This window comes from Aphelocoma coerulescens, chromosome 6, assembly GCF_041296385.1.
Source record: "Aphelocoma coerulescens isolate FSJ_1873_10779 chromosome 6, UR_Acoe_1.0, whole genome shotgun sequence".
NCBI classification, from domain to species: domain Eukaryota; kingdom Metazoa; phylum Chordata; class Aves; order Passeriformes; family Corvidae; genus Aphelocoma; species Aphelocoma coerulescens.
This window is the reverse complement of record NC_091020.1, coordinates 12,660,206-12,682,722: the sequence shown is the minus strand read 5'-3', so window position 1 is coordinate 12,682,722 and position 22,517 is coordinate 12,660,206. Positions and strand designations below refer to the sequence as shown.

At 38.9% G+C, this 22,517-nt stretch overlaps 1 protein-coding gene across 5 annotated transcripts in view; it reads left to right on the top strand.

The window, feature by feature from the left end:
• The window catches only part of ZMIZ1 (zinc finger MIZ-type containing 1), a 344,034-nt gene that overhangs the window by 202,357 nt on the left and 119,160 nt on the right, over nucleotides 1-22,517 (top strand). For all 5 annotated transcript variants that reach the window (XM_069019269.1, XM_069019267.1, XM_069019274.1 and 2 more), the window contains 2 exons: nucleotides 1,243-1,356; nucleotides 14,366-14,471. In XM_069019269.1, coding sequence (XP_068875370.1) covers nucleotides 1,243-1,356; nucleotides 14,366-14,471 — 220 coding nt within the window. The remainder of the gene's footprint in view (nucleotides 1-1,242; nucleotides 1,357-14,365; nucleotides 14,472-22,517) is intronic.

Sequence of the window (22,517 nt, the reverse complement as noted above, 5' to 3'; positions counted from 1 at the left end):
TGAAAGGAGAAAAAAAAGGTTGTGAAACGTTATAGTTCTTCCAGATACTTAGAAATGAGCAGTTGTGTTTTCCCAAATTATGCAACTGATTTAAAAGTAATGATATATTTTTAAAATTATGCCCCTGAGATTTGAGTCTCCCAGATAAAACACTCATATCATTTTTATATTTTTCTCAGCAATTCTAAGAATTAGAAAACCACTATTTAAAAAACCCCAACAATTCCTAAATACTCTCTTTTCTTCTTCTTTCTGGAGTTTTCACTGAAACACCTATCATCACCAGAACTGGAGAATTTAGTAGCAGTATTACTGATGAAAATTGAATTCCTTCTTTCCTGTGCTGTCCCTCTGCTCCTGCTAAAATGTTGGAATACTTCAGCAATGTAGACAGTGAGGGATGACAGTGTGAACAATGGTATTGGATAAGTTTACTAACTGCCTCTAGATTCAGGACTTCTGGTTGTTCAGTAAAAAGACAGAAATTTATGTGATAGTCAGAAAAAATCCATTGCCCATGCAAATTTCATAACAGAACCAGATTTTTTTCCCTCTCAAATCCTGCCACCCTCTTCAGGAGAGGTAGGGTTCCACTCTGAAATGTCTGCGTGCCTTCTGTGCATGTGAAAACATTTTCGGTTAAGAAATAACCCTCCGTTTTTCATGATCCTGAAGCTAATCACCCTAATTGCTCATGATGATATGTCATGAGCAACAGAAACCAAAGCTCCTAGAAAGGATCAGTATAGTGAGTGTGCTTCTCCCTGTCACTGGCATTTTCCGACTCTGTCGTGTTTGCCTCATTGGCCAGCAGCAAAGATTGAAATCTTGATTATTGGAAGGTGCTGTGCTGGCATGTCACAACAGTAGGGCACAAGCACACATCAAAGACATTGAACCTAAGACTAACATTTGCCTTAGCTGGGGCTCAGATAGTTTTGATTTCCAAGTAGAATCCATTATGATTTGCAGGTGGGAGAGGTGGTGCTGTGGAGGAAAGAGTTAGGGGAGCCCTGGTATTTCAGCTACAGTTTGCCTCTAACTAATGAAGTCAAGTCAGAAAACTGTGTAAGTGTTAATAAGAATGAAGTAGGATTTTCTGCATTCACTGTGCAATATAAAGTCTTGCATTTGAATTACGTGCTGTTCCTAGAGCCAGACTTTGCAATAATGTGGTGTAGAAAGGAATATGTCAGCCTTTGTGTATGTTATTTACTATGTTGCTTTGCCTTCCCTTTCCAGCACTTACAGAACCCAGCAAACTTCCATAATGCAGCAACAGAGCTCCTGGACTGGTGTGGAGATCCCAGAGCCTTCCAGAGACCATTTGAGCAGAGCCTGATGGGTTGTTTGACGGTATGTCCATCCTACTGTGACTGTGGCTCCTGTTGTGTTTTGTACTGTGTTCACTCTCTTGTGGCCAAGGGAACTTGATTTTCAGAATCTGCATTTTGAGGGAATTTTTGTCATTTTACCTTAAGTACATGAAGCCAGATCCTAAGACCTGTTTATTTGACTCCATTGCTTAACAGGAAGCAAAATGCAATAACAAGTTAGAGCATAAGAGGGCTAAACATTTTTAGTTAGATGACTTAAAAATGCACAGGCTAGGTTATTTGTTATGCTCATACAGTATTATTTCATGGTTTGAAATTGTAAAGTGAGTCGTGTTCTTACAGAGTAATGAACTTTCCAGGCATTTGTTTTCCTTTGGAATTTTTGGTAGGGCTGAAGGACTACTTGCATTTTATTCTAAGTATGCTGTGCTTTCAGCTAAGCAGTGTTTCTGACATACCTGTTCAGCTGACTTTCTTACACGTACTGACTGCAGGTCTAATCCTGACGTACTAATTCCAGCAATTCCATTGATTTCAGTGCTTTTCTTTCCATTCACTTTCTATTAGACCACTGTAGTTCCTAAAGCGACTTCACTATAATGCATTAAAACACATATTTGTGTGTGCGTTTTTTGTTTTGAAAATTTTATTTCCCACACCCCCAGCAGCAGCAGTCCAGAACTGTTATGTGGAGTCAAGAGTTTAGATGAATTAAATTGTCACTGAGCAGGAGAATTTAAAAGCCTCGCTGCAATTTGCCAAGCAAGTTGATGTAAATAAATAGTCACAAAAGAAACAGAAATTCTGAAATGATTGATGAAGAGACTGTCGTTGTATTTGTTGGGGGGCAGAAGTACATGGATTATTTTCATGCACTGTGTAGCTGGTATATATAAAACAGACATTAAGACTTAGTTGCCAGAAATCCAAATGTTAAGGAATGGCTCCATCTTAGTGTGCTGCAGTGTATAGCATCCCTCAGATTTGTATGCCAAAAAGTTAGAATAAATCCAATGATGATAGGAGGTGCATAGCATTCTTCCAATCAGAGAAAAAAATAAAATAAAGCAAGTTAAAAATGTTTAAGTCCAGAGATAGAATATTTAACAATTCTGTTTAAAGTAAAAGTTATCTGTAACATCAATTATGAGAAAATGCACATGATGTCAAATGTGACCATAACTATATTTTATTTATACTTTTCAAACACTTTCCTAGCATTTGGGAAAGGACACATTCACCTCAAGTATAATTGGGCAGTCTGTGCACTGTATTTCTCTGCAGCCCCTTGCTAGAACATTGTCAGTGTGACCTGTGACTTCCTTGCTGTTTAAATCTTCTCTTTCTACATGAGCAGATATTCAGCCCTGCCCAACTGGAGGGTCAGAATAAGGTCTGACTGCCAGTGATTCATTCTCTTCACAGAGTGTACAGAAAGTGGGCAGGAAGTGCTCCATGAAAACTAGTGAGGTAAAACACAATGCATGGTTTTCAGTGTATTGAAATGAAAATACTGTTTTTCTTCTGACAAGAATGAAAGAAAAAAATCTTAATATTTGAGCCATTTGTATTGCTTTGCTTCATACTACTTCTCCCTGGAATTTGAACAGGGTGGCATGTCCCCCTTTCCCAAGCTTGTTGTGGGAGAGAACTATCTGCAGTGTAGGACTGACTGGCAGCACCATCTTTATCACATGTTGTAATCTCATTATATTCCTGACAAGGAAATAACACAGGAACTTAACCAGGTGGCTTGTTCTATGTTTGATAAATACACAGGATTTGCAGAATGCATATAAACTGCAATGAATATGTTTCTTGTTCTTAATTTTAAAATCCCTCTAAGAAATATATTCTTTAATTTCTTCCTGTGTACATCCCTCTTCCTCTTCCTGCTTCCCATTAAAGAGAGACTTAACTGCATGGTTGTATCCCAAGAGGTTTGTACTTCCTGTATCTTCTTAATACATTAGCAGTACAGTGGGCAAGGTCTCCTTTTTAATTTTTTTTTTCTCCTTATAGATATTCTTTCTATCTGAGCTTGCTCATGCATAATTTCTTTCAAATTAATATTTTCTGATTCATAATTTAACAAAGGAGGATTTTGAGGCTTGTCATTCACTTACAGGAAAAGGGGTTTATCTTAGTTTCACTTAACAAACATGATAGAACTTCAGGCTGTTTTCAGAGAAATTATTCAGAAAGTTGCAAATAAGTGAAAGGTAGCTGAAATACTGGAATATCATGAGTAAATTTAACATCAGTTTGCTTAGCTGCATGTTCTGTACTATCAGGAGCCTATTTTTCTTAATGCTGACAAGGTTTACCAGTGTCCTTCTTTGTGAGGATTATGCTAAAAGAAAAATGAAAAATCAGTATGAAAGTCAATTCAACCACTGAAACAGGATTATTGTTTTATTTTGCCAGCCTTTAAAATGACCTTCAAAATCAAATTCCCTTAAAACTTCTATATTTTTGGATGTACTTTTTAAAGCAAGTAATCTTTACCATCATTACTGCATTTGAGCTGTGTGGTTCTTAAAGGTATTTAATTCAGAAATTCTACAAATACTAAAAAATGCTTGCTCATAAAGCTTCCCCTCTGTAGTATTGAGAATGATTTTTTTATTTTTATGACATTCTGTTCTGTTAACTCTCTGACCAGGGAAAAAGTGATATGCTAAACTGTTCTGGAACCATCAAGGGATATGAAATGATCACGTCCTAAGAGTGGATAACATGATATATACTAATCCAAATTGAAACATATTAGGATGTCATGAATGCAGAAGAGCAGGCTCTCTCAGGAATGTGCAAACCATTCATTCACACACTGCAAAGCTGAAATGCATCAGATGTAATGACAGAGCATCAAAACAGATCTGTTGTGTTATGAATAGCCAGTTTAATAGATTATCACAGATAGGCATAACATAGGTACAATGCATAGGTACAACAGATTCTTTATGTTTCTTTAAGTCTTACGTGTAGTCTTTTGCAAAAATTAACCAATTAGATTTAATCCTATTACTAAGGGACAAATATGCTCAGTCTTGAGCTTTAATTTAAGAAGTGGTTCTTAGAAGTAGTTCTGTTTACCTGACACACCATCTTTGTGTTGGGACTGTCAGTAATGCCTGGTTCACTTTATAACCACCTGGATGGTTTTATTCCTGCTGCCCATCTTGGATGCAGAAGAATGATCTTAGAAATATTCTGCTTGGGCAATAGCAGAAGAGCTTCCAGCTTCATTTATGGATTTGCTGGTTTTGATAATAATATACAGAACATATATATGGAATAACATACAGAATAGGCTGTTGTAGAGAGTTTTCTTAAAGTGTAATACTAGCAATTAGAGAAATCTTGGTGACTTGAAAATTTCATGAGTTTGCTAGACAGCATGTGTTGAACAGCAGCATGTGTAATACGTGTCTAGTATTTGTCTTTCCTTGGTGATTTTTCTTTTAGAATAATCTGTGCACAGTATACATACTGGCTATTTGCAGTAGATAATTTTTCCATATCAGCAGTACTTCATAATCCTGGAGTTACATTACATACTGTGGGCTCCATTGTATACAATGTAATAGGAATGATGTTCTTATTTCAAGAAGAAGCTCAGGATTTGATACAACAGCTAAATTTTGCCAGAGGTACCTAAAAGGTATGTTAAGTTCATTTCAGTAGTTAAATATTTAGCATTTGTTAAGTAGGATCCTTTAAATGATTGCTCATTTAGAGTGAAATAATTTCTTTTTGTGATAAAGAAATTAGGCTAACGCTGTCCAGTCCTATGAATAAAACAGGGTATTTCTGTGCAGTGCACACTGTCAAAGAGGCAAGGATACATAGGTAAACCCTTGGCTTGTGCTATAAATAGAAAATATTTTTTCATTAACTAAGCCCCAAAAGCTGTGCCTCTTCTGGCCAAAATGCAAAGCAGTGCAATGTTGTTATGTTCAAACAGTTCTGAAAGACACTAATTCTAGAGCTAAAATTTTTGTGCTTACCCATTACAGAAAATCACCAAAGTGAGTGGGTAATAAAATTTATAAAGAATACACATTTCAACAGATAAATAATAAGTTAGGAATAAAGGGGTAAGCTTTGAATCTTTTTTGTTTCTTGCAAGCTACAGGTTGTGGAAAGGTTCCCTTAACCAGCTTTTATGGAACTCATGCAAACAAGTTATGGTCTTTCTCAGAGACAGTAAGATCTCTCCTAACTTGCCAAGAAAAGCTAGGTGTTATTTTTCAACAGTAGTTATTTTCAAATCACATAGACAGTCTGTAGGCCAGAAACTGAATTATAATTGAAACCATTGATTCTATAAATTATCGAAATGGCAATGAATATGGTGTTCTTTTGTATATAATACTACTTCTTCCATAATGTTATGGAGAGCTGATGAAAACAGCCTCCACTTTCCACAAACCAGACATATCTGTGTTTTTCCTAAGATTGAAAAAATTTCTTACTCCAGCACTAGATTATATTATGGCAAGGCTGATAGTCTTGATAAATTTAAGAATATAAATCTCTAAAAATGTACTGTAAATGGCATTACCTTACAGCCTCCTGAAAGAAACAGCTTCAGTTACCACACAGCAGTTAAAAAAAATAACCCTAGTTTGGCCAAATCAGATATCAGTCCAAGCAAAGAAATCAAAGTACTTGAATCACTCCCAGGTTAACTTTTCTCCTAACCGTTTCCCAATCCATGTGGATACTAAAAGTCATGTTTAACAGTAATGTTTAGCAAAAAGTTACACAGTAATTAAATTATATCTCTGTGTATGGGAGACAAAAGCAAAATACTGTTCAAAAGCTTTTCAGGAAAGAATGCTTCAGAGTAGACTGCAATCCAAATTACTTTCAGTCAGCATTTGGCCCAGGTTGTTTCATTCATGTCTGCCTCTTCTCAAGCCCAGTGTAGTCTCATCCCATGGGTCTGCTCTTGCCAAGCAGTTTAACATGTAAATTATCTTATTGAAGGCTTTGGGTAACGTTTGGGTTGGTGCTGCAGCAGAAATGGAAATGAGGAGACAGCTGAGAGCAAAACGGACAGATTTACAGACTTGTCTTCAGCAAAGGACCGTAAAGGCACTGCCTTGTTCTCTTGCTGTGCTTCAGCTTTACAAGGCACCGAGTTTATCATTCTTTAGGGCTCTTCAGTGTGTCTAATAAAGAGATAAAAGGGTGAGAGAAGCAAAGCTGTGTGCAGTTACTCTGTAGCTGTACCTAGGTGCTTCGTCTAAGAAACTAAAATCCAGCACTGCAATGGTTTTGGACAGTAGGAGGAGTTTAAGTAAGTGGGGTGTGCTCACCTGGGCTGACTCCTGGTCAAAGCCCTGAATGTAAGAGAGCTTCTCTAGTGAAAGCTGTGGTCTTTAACCACCATGGCTGGGATCTGGGTCTCTCTTTGCATCTAAAAGATTCAAAGACTTCCTATCCCAGATTTTCCACAAAAAAAAATCCTGAAACAGTCATTGAAATAGTAATTAAAAATGCTTTTCCCTCCCCTTCCCCCCAAATCTTAATGTTCTTGATTTTCCTCTCCAAATAGGGGGTCTGCCTTAGTCATCAGATGTGGGAAACTTACCTGTGTTTGTGTAAGAAATATTTCTTTTTAAATTAAAACAAGCAAACAAGCAAAGCTGTAGTCCTAGCTGTACTTGCATCTAAAGGTTATGGATTTCATTTAAATCTTTTGTGCTGCTGCTTGTAGTTCATACTACATCTCTGTAGTGCTGATGAGAGCTGCCGAAATAACAAGCATCAGTGATAAACTGATGGAAGTATCTGCTATATATTCATGTTTTAATGATACTGATACAATAGTACAGTAATCTTTTGAATTGCATTTCTCTTCAGAAAATCCTGGATTTGAGACTTGAGATTATTTTAGATCATTTTAAGGAGAAAAAAACCCTAATTGCTCTCATTTTCCTAATACAGGAATATATTTTAGCTTGTGTGATATGTTTTGAAGAACATAATTGGTTCATAAAAGACATACATGTTAAAAAAGAAAAAATACAAGAATGGCATGTCTGAATTATGGGAGGTTTCCATAATGGGATGCCTCAGACTGCAAATGCAGCAGCTGCTGCACTGACATCATGCTTGCCTGGATTCATTCTGTTTAATGCAGAAAAGTACACACATAATCAAAAATCAACCTGTGACATTCCAAAAATCAGATTTCTAATCAGATTAGAGTCTGAATGTGATTAATTATATGGAAGAGTTAGTTCAGCATATTTATACCCAGAAAATGGGAGGTTGCAGCTGCCAGTGAGAGCCCTAGAATTGTTACATTTACTCTTTGTATCCAAGACTTCCAGAGCACAAAGTTCACGTGTAAGAAATTCTGTTCCCATCATCCTCTCCACGCATCTGTTAAACACACAGCTTTGTGTTTGCAGAGCAGCACAACACTCCAGGGCTGTGTACGTGCTGTACTGCCAGGGTACAGCCAGCAGGCACAGAACACTCTGCTTCAGAGCAGCTCAGAGTGCTACCAAATAACTCACTATTACTGCGTGTCCTTTCACTTCATGGTCTCCTAAAGCCCTTTTTACCTAAACTTTGTTAGTCTAGTGGTGATCTTTAGTTCAAAATTAAGGTCAATGGAACAGATCATTGTAGAAATTATAACAGTATTTAAAACTCTTTAATGTGTTGCTCTCCAAAGTAAAGTACTTTCGGAATTCCCTTGTCACTTTCTTCATATGACCGGTGTATGTTTCATCCAAATCACTGTTCAAGGTGTGCCAGAACTCAGGTGACAATAGTATTGCAGTGACCCAGTGATCAGCTGGTTTAATTAAAGCACAATCCCTGCCTCTTTTTCTCTGGGAAAATTTTCAGTGGAGAGGGTTGAGTGTAGTGACCTTCTCTTCAGCGTTTATGCTAGTTAGGGACATGCAGAGAGGAAGAGGATGTAGAGGAGGAGATAGTCTTACTCTGCATGATTTACATCACTGTTGCAGGAAGCATCAAGAAGTATGTGGCATGCATACTGGTTTGTTTTACTTTGAAAATATGGCCCTTATGGAGTGGGAAATACATTTTAAGAAAACTCTAGTTTGAATACAAGGGTTCTGTAAAGTCTCTTGCATTTGCAGAACCTACTTAATGTCTGTTTTCAAGCATCAAAAGCAAGAAACTACTTAATGATATATATATAACTTCCTGACTTGCTTTGATTGTCTCTATTGTTGAAGCAGCCCTTCTGCAACTGAAGTGTAAGAATCTCATCAGATCAGGACTTCAGATCACAGATTTCTTCCTCCTTTTCCTACCCTTTTTTTTTTTTTTTTTTTTTTCTGTTTGAGGCAGATCACTATTCATGTTGCAAAATTCCTCAATTTGCTTCCTGTTTATCTGATCTTTGTGTGTTACTGAGGGGGAAAAATTACCATCTACATTGCAGAATTCTAATTACAAAATTTCTGCTGTAGTCTTCAAACTGCATTCAGATAATTTCAAGTATGCACAAGTGGCTGAACACGGAGCCGTCTGAACTAGCAATCAGCTGGCATTTTTAGTTCTGAGCAACCAGCAAATTGAATTGGTAAAATTCATTCTGATGCCAGCAGGGGGGGGTGCTCTTGACTGCTGCTAGTTAAGAGTTTCATTGAAAGTGCAACATAATGGGAAGGGAGTTGAGAAATAAGCAGTCATGTAGCTCTCTTGATTAACAGGGCTGTTAGGTTGAGAGCTACATTGTTCCAGTACTTCGTGGGGTGATGACAAGCAGGGCAGGGAGTGACGCTCCGCGGTGAAGCTCCCTAGCCTTGCAAAAGGAGGAGGGAAGGGAGGAAAAAGTATTGCAGGTAAATTCAGCAAAGAAAATATGCTGGTAGCCAAATTTGTCTGCTTTTCATGTAATTAAAACCTCACTCCCATCATTTTCTCCTCACTGTCAATGACCCTGAGAGTTCAGACATCTGGAACTCTGCAGAGCTGAGTCACAGACAGTGAATGCGTTGTCTCCTTTATGAAGGCTGTTCATCTGAATTATTCAGGTTAAAGATTTCAGAGGTTTGGAGTGATCAGATTTTCTTACTGGCAGTTGATGTTATAATAATGTTTGTTTGCAGATAGTGTATATGTTAATTTAAAAATGGCTTGAAATAGTTGTTAGTGCCATATCTAAATTTAAATAAAAGCGAGGTGTTGCCAGCGTGTGTAGGAAATAGGCTAGCTTTCGTAAAGTCTAGCTGTCTGAAATGTTATTGTAAAATAACATAGAGAAATGTTAAGTGTTGAACCTTGGGCTAGCCAAGCACCTCTCTCACCCATGATAAAGGATGATGATCTCAATTTATGATTGTGGTACTGGCAACTATGTCTGTTTGGGTTTTTTTTTAATGCATTACTTTTCAATGGAATGTTATGTTATGTATGGTTAGGTCTAGTAAGATAGGTTCTTACAGCATTGCAGAATGAAATCATGGTTGAACACATGGTGCCAGCTACACGTCTAAATTTTTGCTGATGTGCTGGATTTGAATTTGCAGTTAGAGAAAGAGTATGTTTGCAAATGGTATCATAATCACTTAGTCATAACATTTAATGGATTATCGAAATTGTTTCCTTGATCCCATCTGATCCACACTGGTACCTGAATAAGACTGAAATCAGAGGAAGTTTCAAATGTGGTAGAATTCCTGGGACAGGGTTCAGACTCAGCTGGATGGCTCCAGTCAGCAGCAGGTGTCTGGAATCACTGAGGTCTGGCTTGGGACAGACCTAAGGGACCATGCTGTCTATTCTTTTTCTCCAAAATGGGATGTGATACAGATAAAGTCTGGTCTGCTATAAATCCCCTTACCCTCCAAAATCCAGGGAATGATAGGTAGCTCTTTCCAGTGCCTGATGATCTTTAATACCTCAAACATTTTCCCAGTGAGTCACATATACACTGAGAAGATGAATGTCTGTTCCTGATTGTCTCTTTAGGCATTTAATTTTTCTGTCTGATCTGTAGTATTTCATGTGTGTCTTTGGTCTCATTTTTGCAACATTTCTCCAGGTTATAAAGATAATTTTAAACTCTTACTGTGTCTTTTAAGTGTTTGCAGACTCTTCTGCCTGCAAAACCACCTAGAGGTTTTGCAGTTTACTCTGTCACTGGCCAAGTCAGGACTAAATACATAGAAATTACCTGTAACAAGCACACGTTATGATTTGACAAAGGACTAGTAATTAATAATCTGAGTAAAATTTATACTGCTGTCATCTGGGCTATGTTCCTTTGTAACAATAGTGTTACATAAGGCAATGTCAAAAGACGGATTAGAGTTAGCATATGGTAACTTGTCAAAGAAGGAAATTGCACGGTGCTGATGGATTCATGATGATGTTCTGTATTGCTCCCCTAGCACTTCTTTAATTCTTTGTTTTGTTGGCTATCTGGATACCTGTACTTTCTGAGAGTCACCTTAAAACCAGATTTGATGTATTGCCAAGCTCTCTGTCCTGAATGAATCTCTGAAGATAATCATTAGCAGTTACACTGTTTGTCCAGGCAAGTTCCTTTGAGGCACTCAAAGGTAAATTTCATCAGGGTCTGCTGACCTGCATATATTAAACTTACCAAATGTCTTGTATCTAGTTCTTTGTGTTTTGTGGATCATGCTCCTATGACACATTTGTCATCTTGTTTCTGGGAATTCTCAGTGTCTCTTTAAAAAGCCGGGGGGTCCCTTGCATACAGAGGAAAGCTTGACAAGTACCAAGTGAGCGATGGCAGACTTGAGTTGTAGACAACCTGAAACAGGGCCTTGGGAGGGAGGTGTGATCTGTTCCATTGACCTTAACTTTGAAATAAAAGTAGGTCTTTAACCTGTCACAGTTGAAAGAAAAACTTTAGGTACAGTCAATGCAAAAAATTGTAAGACTTGTTAAAAAATTCAGACAACATGCAGCTGGCACCATGTGTTCAACCATGAGTTCATTCTGCAATGCTGTAAGCACTTATCTTAGTTGACTTACCCATTCCTTGTAAAGGAAATAGATGTCTACTGCCCTGTTCATGTCAACCAAGCTGAGGTAGAAGGGACCAGAGAAAGCCCTCTTGAGCACAGGTCCACCAGTTTGTTTAATGGACCCTCTGTCTGCATTTAGTGGAGTGCATACAAGAACACTTTAGTTGGAAAATTACTCTTGGCAAAACAGAAATTTTATTAGAAATATCTGCTTTCTATTAAGTTTCTGTGTGTTTTGTTGCTCTTTTGAGAGGAAGAAGGGGCTTTTTGTGCAGTTTGTCAGTGGAAGCACTTTCTTTCAAAGATTATAGTTTTTAATTTTTTTTTTGCTAAAGCAGATTTGCAATTTGTTTTCCCTCACACTTTGCGTGAAGAAGTAAGTGCTAGTTTGACTGGCTGACTTCTGCTCACTCTCAAGTTCAGATTTTGCCTGCTCATGCTCAGTCCTCTTGTGGTGTTTGCTGGGGCACTGCTCAGCCACTCCAAGGTGGGTGCTCCCAGGCTGTGCTGTGGCCGTCGGGTGTGGTCAGCCTTGGGCTGCACACTCTGGCACCTGGAAAGCTCTGCTGTGCACCCCTCTCAGCTTCATGGCACTGCTTCCTCTGGCAGGGGAAATTAAGAAAAGGAAACTGAAGCGAAGTGGGAGTGTACAAAGTTAGGCGTCAGCCTGTGGTTAGGACTGCGCTGACCAAGGCTTTGTGCTCTATTCAGTTAAGACAGTGCAAGCAGAACTTGGCTTTTGTGGGTTTTACAATTCTCTCTGTTTCCTGAATTACTTTGTAGAATTTGTCTATAATTAGCAAGATGTCAGTTGAGAGTAGTGATTTGGCCTCTGGCTAGGAGGGTCTCAGGATTTGTAGCTTTATGTTTTAAAACGAATCAAGCATATAAGCAGCCAATGCATTTCTTGAGTTACTGTGTGCTCACTAACTAGCAGGTGTATCTGCCTTCATTCCTGTCCAGTTTCAAAATAAATGGTTTAATGATTATGTGCTTTTTCAAAACAGAAAATGAGAGGGCCCTTTCTCCATTGTTTCATAGACCTCATTTGCACTCTGCAATGTGTTCCCCTGTAATGGTGCAATAGATGATGGCTAAAGGAGTTTAAATAATGTTTGTTTGTTAATAAGACATTGTTCTCAGGAGCCTTTTACAAGGTGGTGCTTTGGGTGTTTTAGAAGAGCTTTTTGTCTGTTTTGTTCCCATCCCTCCCCTAATGTCTACTTCTGAGTGGCTGAAATACAGTGATACTGGAAGTAGAAAAGGGGAACAGATTTCAAAGTATGTAAGTGTATTCCAGATCTCATGGCAGCCCACCAGTCTTCACTCCTGTTGCTAATTTAGCATGAAACATGGCATATCATGTTCTGCTCTTGTTTTTCTGTTTTTGAATGGTTTTGTGGGTTGGCTTTTTATTATTACATTGTTGTTGTTATTATTTATTTTATTTTTTCTTATTTTTGCAAGTTTGGACCCAGAGTTTTAGCCAGGATGCTAACAACTGGACTTCTAAGTGTAAAGGATTAAAGGCTGATCTACTAAGTTGGAAATGTTTCTTTGTTTATCAAAAATAATTACATTATTTCTTTTACTTTATTCCTTTTTACTTTTCTATCTAAAAGCTATAATTGTAAAGAAATGTGATAAAACAGTCGGTGTGTATTATTGTACTGATTATCCTCAATTTTCCTTTCTTTTCCCTGAAGTTCTCTTCTCAGTTTTGAGGTCAGAAGGGTTAAATTTAGGGAGGGAACACTCCCATTTGATAAAGTCTTATGAATCTGTAATTTTTACGTTAGTAGGAGCAACAGAGCAGAACACCTGCCTGGGAACTTCATTCATGTTAATTCTTTTTTAAGAAATAAATTTGGTTCTTAATTGTTAGTAGGAAAAGTGGGTATTTTGGAAGAAAGTTCAGACTAATATTTATAAGTTATCACATATGTTAGTTCTTCACTCTTTTTATACTGTTGCTTTTTGCAGTCCTGGACACAGATAATTGCAGTGTCATTCATTAAGAAAGAGGCTTTCAGATGAAGAAAGGAATGGGAAAAGGATATTTTCTTGTATTGTTAGCTGTTAAAGATAGGGACTTTCTTTTGCTTCAGGAAATGGTGTTCTGTTTCTTGTGCACTTCCTTCACTGTTGCTTTAATGCAAAGAAGTAATGGCACTGTTAAGAATAATCTGTTTTATCTGTGTGTCTGAGTCTGAAGTCATCATGTGCCACTAGAAGGCAATAGAAAAGCTGTGCTGTGTATAACTTTAGCATCATTTGGCAGAATGACTGTGGTACTGTGTTTGTACTATGCAGATTTTAAAGAGGATACGTTCTTGGCTGATGGCTGAGTTGCTGGCTTGGAGAAACATTTGACTGCTTCTCATCCTTAACTCCAGTCTTCAATTTGCCTGGTTTTGCTGGTTCTTCTAGATCAGTCAACAACAACAACAACAGTCTTTCCCTAATTTAATGTTTGGCAAATGCTTCTTGGACAGGCCTATTTATTCTAAAACTGCAGTAAATGTGCTTCCCAGTAGAGTATTGTTGAAATGCAGCAACTGTGACACTGAGCACAGCGTAGGACAACCCTGCCCAGCAGTGTGGAGCGGGCATTTTAACCTAAAGGACGTGGGCACGGCCCTTGGGAATGGGGCCAGGAACTGTACAGCAGAGAGAGACTGAGGATTTCTCATCCTCACATCTCAAGTACAGTAAGGTGTATTCTATACAGTCTTTACAAACATTGCCCTTGCATTATTTCTTCTGGCTTTGTCTCTCCAATTTTCGTGGAACTACCAGGCCCTTCTTCTGACGAGTGGTCAAATAACCAGATCACCAGAATACTCCTGTGTTCAGTTTGCTGTGCTTGTGTTGGAAACTGCTGGGGAGCACTGCCTCATACCATGTTTGTACTGTGCTCTTGCAGCAGATTCAGATTTCTAACATTAGTGCTGATAAGCAGGTTAATGTCACTTTGTAAAGAGCTCAAGTAACCCGTAATGAAGCTTTCTCTCTTTCCCTCTGCAGGTGGTTAGTCGAGTGGCAGCTCAGCAAGGATTTGACTTGGATCTTGGATACAGGCTACTGGCAGTATGTGCAGCCAACAGGGACAAATTCACTCCAAAATCAGCTGGTAGGAAAAGCTTTTTTTTGATGTATTGTTGATCTTGGATGATGATATTCTGAAAGAAATGCTACCTGTGACTGTCTTGCGTTCTTTAAAAAAAAACAAAACCAAAAGCAAACATGTATTTCGTGGTTATAGTTCTGTTACTTTTAGCATTTCAGTGGCATGCTCTTCTGAGGATACACGACTTTGGAAATTTATATTTTCACCGACTAGTGCTGTTTGTTGCCCTATTTGATGTCATGGATGAAATGCTGCTTCCAGAAGCACAGATGTTTAGTAATTTCATGGTGGGAATGAACATACTCAGACCCCTCTGACTTGGTAAACCATTGATTTTCTGTCATGTGTCAACCTCTAAATCTTTCACATTCATTCTGCACTCCCTGGTATATCTATTGCAAAACTTGTATTCTGTGACTTCATATGTCTGTGAAAATAAGTACCATGGTTTCTTGTATGTATAGCATTAGAATTTGGAGCCAAGAGTAGATAGTAACTCTATTGCTGTAGTATGAAGTAGGCATTTTTCCAGTATTTTACAGCAATAATCTGTTACAGGGCTCTGATCAAGTAGCAATATTTGCTCATGATGTATTGCCATTGCTCCTCTGTAGAGAAGTAGAAAATGCACTTAAGGGTCTTTCTGCTTCTCACATGTTCGATTTAACTGGAGCAGTTAATTCTGGTTCTCCTTTTCTTAGCTGATGAATGTCAACATAATGTGCACTGGCTTGGAAAACAGGAAGATAATTGTTCTATTCCAGACTAAGCATGGATAACTTTTCTGCTTAGTACTAAACTGGTATGCAGTCCCCATTTTAGAACATCAGAAAAGGTTACCTTCTTCCAAAACAGTGGCTTTTAGCCAACTGATTGGGTGTTCATATTTTTTTTCATGGTCCTTTTTAGTTTTTATCAGCCCCAGACTTCTTTACTCATGGCTACCTTGTGTTCTAAGCAGTTCCCCATGCAAAAGTGACTTCCACATCAAAGCATATTCACTGGACTTACTGTTTTATTTTTTGTATGGGAAAGGATCATTAATCTTACTAAATGTTGAATAAACTGTCTGATTTTCATCCGGGAAAATTGGTGGAGGATAAAATGTTCAGTTAACCAAGCACAATGTCCCTTTTTTCTGACTTCCTATTAAGTTTATCCATTAGTTAGCTACCTCATCTCTTCTTGGTTGTTTGGGTTGTTTTTTTAAAAAACTTATCAAGTGAGGCTTTGCAGCTATAAGAGTGTCAGATTTTCTTTAAAAATATAGCTATTCCCCCTCTCTTACTAATTCTCCCTGATGTGTCTCTCTATCAGTGTGTTAGTGAGGGAGAGGTTGAGAGTCAGATGTTATAGTCCTTTTCCTTCAGGGCTCGATTGAGGGAGTAGTCTTGAAAACTGTTGGTCAGTCATCATGTTCTAGAAAAGCCCAATGTCAGTGTTTGATTTCTACCAGTAATTACTTTTTTGAGGAATATATGTGGGGGATTTTTTATCTTAGCAGTCTGTACAGAATTCAATATTTCCATTTTTAATTGATACAGTACTGGGAAAGCTGGTAAATCACGTGCTCTTCTCTCAGTATATTCTAAAATCCTCCTTTGCTTTGCTTCCTATTTCCCAGTTGTATATACAAGTAATTTATTTTCAATAATCTAAAATGTTTGGTTTCACAACTGGTTTAGTTTTACTCTGTGTACAGTTGTTTCACCAGGTCTTCCCGGGGTTTCATCATGCCCATCTACATTGTGCTTTTTGTGCTCTTACTGTCTGTGTTAAATACTCATATTTTGGGGCATACCGTAACATATTTTGTGAAATGTCACATATAGCCACTACTTCTAAGGATGTCACATTCACATACGAGCTCTGAGAGCTACATCATTGAATAGGCAGCTTGAAAGATTGACAGACTGGGATTACAAATGTGAGGTCATTTCAGAACATACAGACCTTTTTTGAAGGGTTATTTTCCACGTCTGAGTGCATTAACATTCGCAGATTTCTAATACAGCAGTGGCACTGCTCCTTCATACAGTTTTTGTAAAAATGTTGAGATTGTCCTTTTCTTGTAAAGAGTGTGCATAATTGAAAGCTGCCTTCCGTGATTTGCTTAAGTTGTTGTCAGGGGTGCTTGTAGGCTGCTTTGAGTAACTCATTCTGTTTTCTTTTGCATCTAATGAAAGACACCTTCAACACTTCTTCCAGTCACATTCCTACAGAAATCCCCTGATGTAGATATCAAATGGCATTAATTTTAATGAATAAGAATTTGTTTTTCCCTTCCTCTAGGCTTAAGGGGAATTTACAATGGTTTGTATTCATTCCTCCAAGTATGAATTTAATGCTGCCAATGGGATCGCTCTGGAAACATTTTTCATCCATGTTGTTTAGTGTCCGACATTCTTAAATGCAAGGAGAAAAAAAAGACTTTCTAATTAAAACATATTTGAGTAGGCGAACACTGGGAAAAATAATTGCACCAAATCCTTTCAAGGGCCATCCACTGTACCTCCTTACAGCTTAGGACAAGGCTTGTTGGCTGATGTCCTGCAGGCTGGGAGCCTGGAGTGGCCTGGCAGTGGTGGCTGGCAGGCTTTACAGCTCTGCTGTGTGGAGCAGGTGGACCACTCCAACCCAATGTCCCTCAGGTCTGCTGGTTTGCAGAGACAGCTGAACCAGTGCAATCAGTCCTGCTCTTGTTCTGCAGCAATTCCCACCCTAAGCTTGCTCAGGGACCTCTACTGGCAGAAGAGCTTTTGCTGGTATGGCTTCTTTTCTGTTTGACTGCTCCCTGAGCTGTGTCTCTGCAGGGCCCCAGGAGAGTGAGGGTCCCCATGGCAGTGCCTGGGGATCTCACTTATCCCTGATGCAAATGGGCTGAAGCCTGAGGCTGGAAGGCAGAGAAGCCAGCTGCCAAATTGGCTCAGCTCTATGGGAAAACCAGCCCCTGGTTCATGGAAATGGCCCCACGATGTTTCATCCCAGCTGGTTTAAGCTGTTTTGGTGGTGGCTCCCTGCTAAGCTGGAAAGGAGGTGCAGATGTCAGATCAGAGTCCAGCCAAACATGGGGGGAAGCAGGGAGGGATAGGAGACTGCAACTGGGTGGGGCAGCTTTTCAGGTGGCACAGCCTCAGCTGGGGAAAGGCAGGGCACCAGACCAAGAGCTGTCAGTTCCTTGGCTTTTCCCATCCGGGACTGTTTGGTGTTGCCAAGACAGTGTTTGATGTGCTTTTTTTGGTGTTGTTTTACTTGGTCACTGAGATAGTTAACAATTAGGTAATACAAATTGTTTTGGAGAATGCCTAGAGGGAAGGTTCAAGCAGCATGAAAACTATTAAAAAGTTGTCATGTGTGTTTTTAAATAGAAATGACGATTTAATGACTGTGCCTTTTGTCTCTGCTTTCTGGCGTTTGTACCTGAAATAATAGCTGCTGCCTTTTCTTTTTCTAGCCCATGCTGCTGCAACGGGGCAGCTGCCTCAGCAGGAGGTCAAACACAGCATTTCCCACCCTGAAGACAAATGACAAAGCCTTTAAAAATATATGTGTCTCTTTTGGTGACAGCTGCTCCCCAGACCTTCCACTGCAAATTCCTTTGCCTTGTTGTGACACCTATAGGGAATGGCCCAGCAGGTTGGCTGCCTGCTCATTTGCTTCCAGACTGCAGTAACCTGAGTTGCTCTTAGTATATGAGTGCATAGGTGTTTATGTATTCTGGCTTTTCTTCATTAAACCTGAAGACCTTCTCTCTGAATAGTGTTCGCTTGGACTTTTTCTGAGCATATCTGATGCTTTTATCCTTCCTGTAAAAGATTTTAAGTCATTTGGTAGCTTTATTTTAACATCTTCTGTTCAAATAGAGTTCACCAATTAAAGTGTTTATTAAAAAAAAGGTGGGGGAAGAGAAAGAGAGGGGACAATTTTCTGTTCTGAAATACTTTTTTTTTTAAAGATACTTTATCGAGCTACTGAACTTCTTTGCTCTTGTAGCTACTTTTCTACTTTTGCTTTTGTCAGGAGGCCAAGCTGAGGCCAGACAAGGGGACGACAGGATGAGATCATACAGGGAGCTTTGTCAGAAAAGGACACTGCTCAGTATCTCTGTAAAGAGACAGAGGAAGGAAGAAGCCTGAGGGCAGAACTGTCCAGAAAAGGTACTTTAGCAGTCACTGAGCAGCTACAGCAAACAAATGCTGTGATAGCTTGGACAGGCAGCTAAGTGTTGGCTGTTTGATAGAGAAATGGCAACCTTTTTTGATATCACTTTGCTTTCAGTCCCTTAGGCTGTGCTTGGTGTGCTTCTGATTTTACTTTTCAAGAGCAGTATTACTTAATAATCTTGATTTCATACGAAGTATGAACCTAAACTTCATAGTATTTGAGGATTCTATATTACAGGGTTTTTTTTTCTTTAGCTTCAGTCATCATGCTCTAATTGTGATATAATAGGGCTGTTCTTGTGAGTAGGATGCCAAAGCTGTAAATAAATTGGACCCTGGGTTAACAAAGGTATTTGCAGCAAGAATGCTGCAAATGGAGGTGTTAAAACATCACCGGGCAAGATACTGAGACCTAAGGTATGTCCTGATCAGGATACATTTTCAAAGCAATAGTAGAGATTGGCAAAGTATTTTGGTGTATTATCAAATAAATCTTCCAGAAATTATATAAAAGGAGAGAAGAAATGATGCCACAATGTGAATGAATAAAAAGGTAGAAAGTAAGGATAACCTCTAGCTTATGGGGGACCATAGGGCTCAATTAACACTTTTACTAAGTTTCCAGTAAAAATGCTCACATTATCTGTGGAGACAAGGCAAAGTGAGGTGGCAGAAAGGATTACAAGTACAGAATGGAAATTACTCCAGCCAAGGCTGATGGCATCCCTCCAGCTTGAAGGGACCAAATGATTGACAGGCCTGTGTTAGGAAAGAAATAGCATATGAATTGTCAGTCTCATGCCTCACATCAAAGAATTTTCCAGCAAGTCAAGTCAAAATGGTCTTATATGACTGGAGAAGAAATACAAATGCTGTATCTGCACTTAGGAAAGTGGCCGATAAGAATAAGTAAGCAGCTTTATGAGAGCAGAATAAAAGCTTGGGTTGTTTGTGAAATGAAAGCTGAGCAGAGTTATGAAATGTATGTAAGTACTAACAAATTAACAACTCAGAACAAGAAGAGCTATGAAGCTATAATACAGTTTTGGCACAAAAACATAGGGGGTAAATTGAATAAAACACTGAAAAAAGGGGGAATTCAGAATTATTAGGGCAGTTGCATTTGAAAAATATTTTCAGCTAGAATGACAGTGGAGAGGGATGGAGGAGAGTAAAGGAAAATGGAAAAGTGAAAGAGCCTTTAAAAAATAAAACTCAGTGTATGAAATTGTGTAATGTGGTTCTTGATGTAGCTGGAATCTGGTTAAGAGCTTTTATCTGTGTTATCCTAAATTTCTACTACATTTCCATGCAGATATCTAATCCATTGGTAGTTGAGTTGGTGTCCTAAAACCATCCATTTGACACTCCTCATTAAAATAAAGGTATTATTTTCTTTTAGCTGTTACCTTCTGAAACAGCTTTTGATGCTGAAGACTCACTACATTTCTGGTGATCTCTAAGTTCACTTCCCTGCTCTTAGCACAGATTCTCACTGCATGCACCTCGTCTGCTTTGCTCTCAGTTTTGTAGTTCTATATTTTTGAAGCAAGGATAATAATACACCTTCCATCTCACTTTTATTTGTCTCATTTAATTAAATTCAGTGTCATGCAGTATAGAAACTACCTCTTCCCCTGTAGGTAGTTATCCAGTGCAGCAGAGCCGTGGTTTCAGCTGGGACATTTACACTTTGTTATCATACAGATAAAATAATTCTGCTCTGGAACATATTGGCAGGATAAACCTTTGTTGCAACTAAGTCTTTCTTTCCTGAAGATTTATAGTATGGGTACTACAAATAAATGAGTAATTAATCCTTAATTCATTTAGATTACGAGGTTAGTTTCATTAGTTTCTCTTAGTGAAGTTGGCAACTTCCCTTGACCAAAGGGAAGCACAGTCAATAGTGCTGCTCGGTGGCAAGCAGCATTGATTCATGTCTGCACTCTGTGACGGCCACGTTTACATTGGCTGCAGAAAAGGCACAGTGGACTTTGCCCACTTGTCTCACCCATGAGTTTACTCAGAACAGAACTCCAAAAGACCTGCAGTTTGGGCAATTATATCCTTTATCTTGAGCCTCTGTCAGGTTGGCTTGACATAGAGCAGCCATGTCAGTAGTCAGCTCTCAAACATCTTGAGGTTAAGAAGAGACTGCAGAATGAGATGCTTTTCCCCACTGGGCCTTACTTGTTTGGGTTGCTCCTGTTCCCTTCCTCTGAGAGGTCTCCTCCTCATGCATTTGGTCTGCCTTCTGCTCGTGGGAAACATGATTGTACTTGTGTCAGATCTTCATTACCCTCAGCTTGGCAACTCCTCTTCATTTTTACTATGAGCTTGAGGACCTCATGACATATCAATGTAGATAGGTATTATTTTGGTGGAAATTCACTTCCTTTTTGGCATTCACTGTTCTGCTGTACACTTGAACACCTATGTTTATAAAGGAGGCTGCATGGCTGAGCTGCTGCTTCTTTATTTTGTCTAGCCAAAATACCAGGTGGTGTATCTGGCCTGTTCTTTTTGACATTTCACTGGTCCTTGTTACCATGGTACCAATTCTGACTTTGAGAGATGTCACAGTAAAACTGTTGCTAGGTTAGAACATTTTTGCTCTAATGCCTTTACTATAGCACTTAAGGAAATTGTGGACACTCAACTACAGCAACAGGCTTGCTCTGCTGTTTTCTTAGTCTGTGCCTTGGATTTTCCTGAGGCTGGTACCTACCTGAATGCTCTCTTTGCTGCAGATTTGAATGTGTAGTGCATTAACTTATCATGCAGTTCCTGGAAAGAATCTTTTCCTAAAGTGTGCAACACACTTGCACTTGGACTGGAACTGGCATTCCCCAGAGAAGACTTCTGTTGATCTCGATCAGCGTTTTCTGTCTTCTTCTTCAGGGGTTCCATATGTGCTAACAGCTGAAGATTTGGTGATAGAGACAGCTTAGAGCTTGGTTTTGGTGTGAATTTTGATTTTTCATTTTCTGTTGTTTTGAGTAACTTCCCTTTGAAGATGAGGCAAGTAAGAGGGGAGGCAGCTGTGAAAGCCTGCATATATTCATGGGAGAGAAGAAAGCAAACTCTTAGAATGGCATTTGCCCTTTACAAGCTCCCTTTTCTCAGCTTACAGCAAGCAGTCCTGAACTTGTTCCCTTTTGAGCTGCAGTGCATCCAAATGTACCTCAATACCAGTGCTCTCTTATTAGCCTGTGTATCTTGGAGGCATTCAGAGAAGTTCGTGAGGAGTCCAGCTATGAGAACAGTAACGTAGCAACTTCCATAGGGATTGGTAGCTTTTGTGCTGCTGGAGGGCTGAACCACAAAAGCATGAACTGTGTGAACAGATCAGGTTGTCAAGCTCCAAGAACAGCAAGTTCACTTCCTAAATACAATTGAGATTGCACTGCTCACATTTTCAGATCCATCCCTAATTCCTCCAGGCTTGTCTGCAGCATGGAGTCAGCCTGTTAAAAAAGTTCTTGCCCTGAATACTCTAGACACGGCACTCTGAGAAACACAGTGATTACTAGATAAGATGTTATATGTAGTATTTCTCTTTAAAAAGAGAGATTTCCATACTGAGAAGTTTTGAAAAAATGTTTTTATTTCATCTTTTCTAATGCTCATATTTAAGTACACCTGTTAAAGTGTGCTGAAAGCAAGGTATTTACAAAAGTGCTATGTGATACAAGCCATTCATTTAAATACCAGGTAAAGAATGAACAAAGAACCATAAGGATTCATCATCATAGATAGTTCTAATTTGTATTAATCTTTGTGCAGCTTCATGTGCAGATTCAAGGAGAAAGACCACAAAATAAAGGAAAATTGATTTGAAGAGAGCTCTTAAGTAATATGTTCCCCCCCAAAAAACATATTG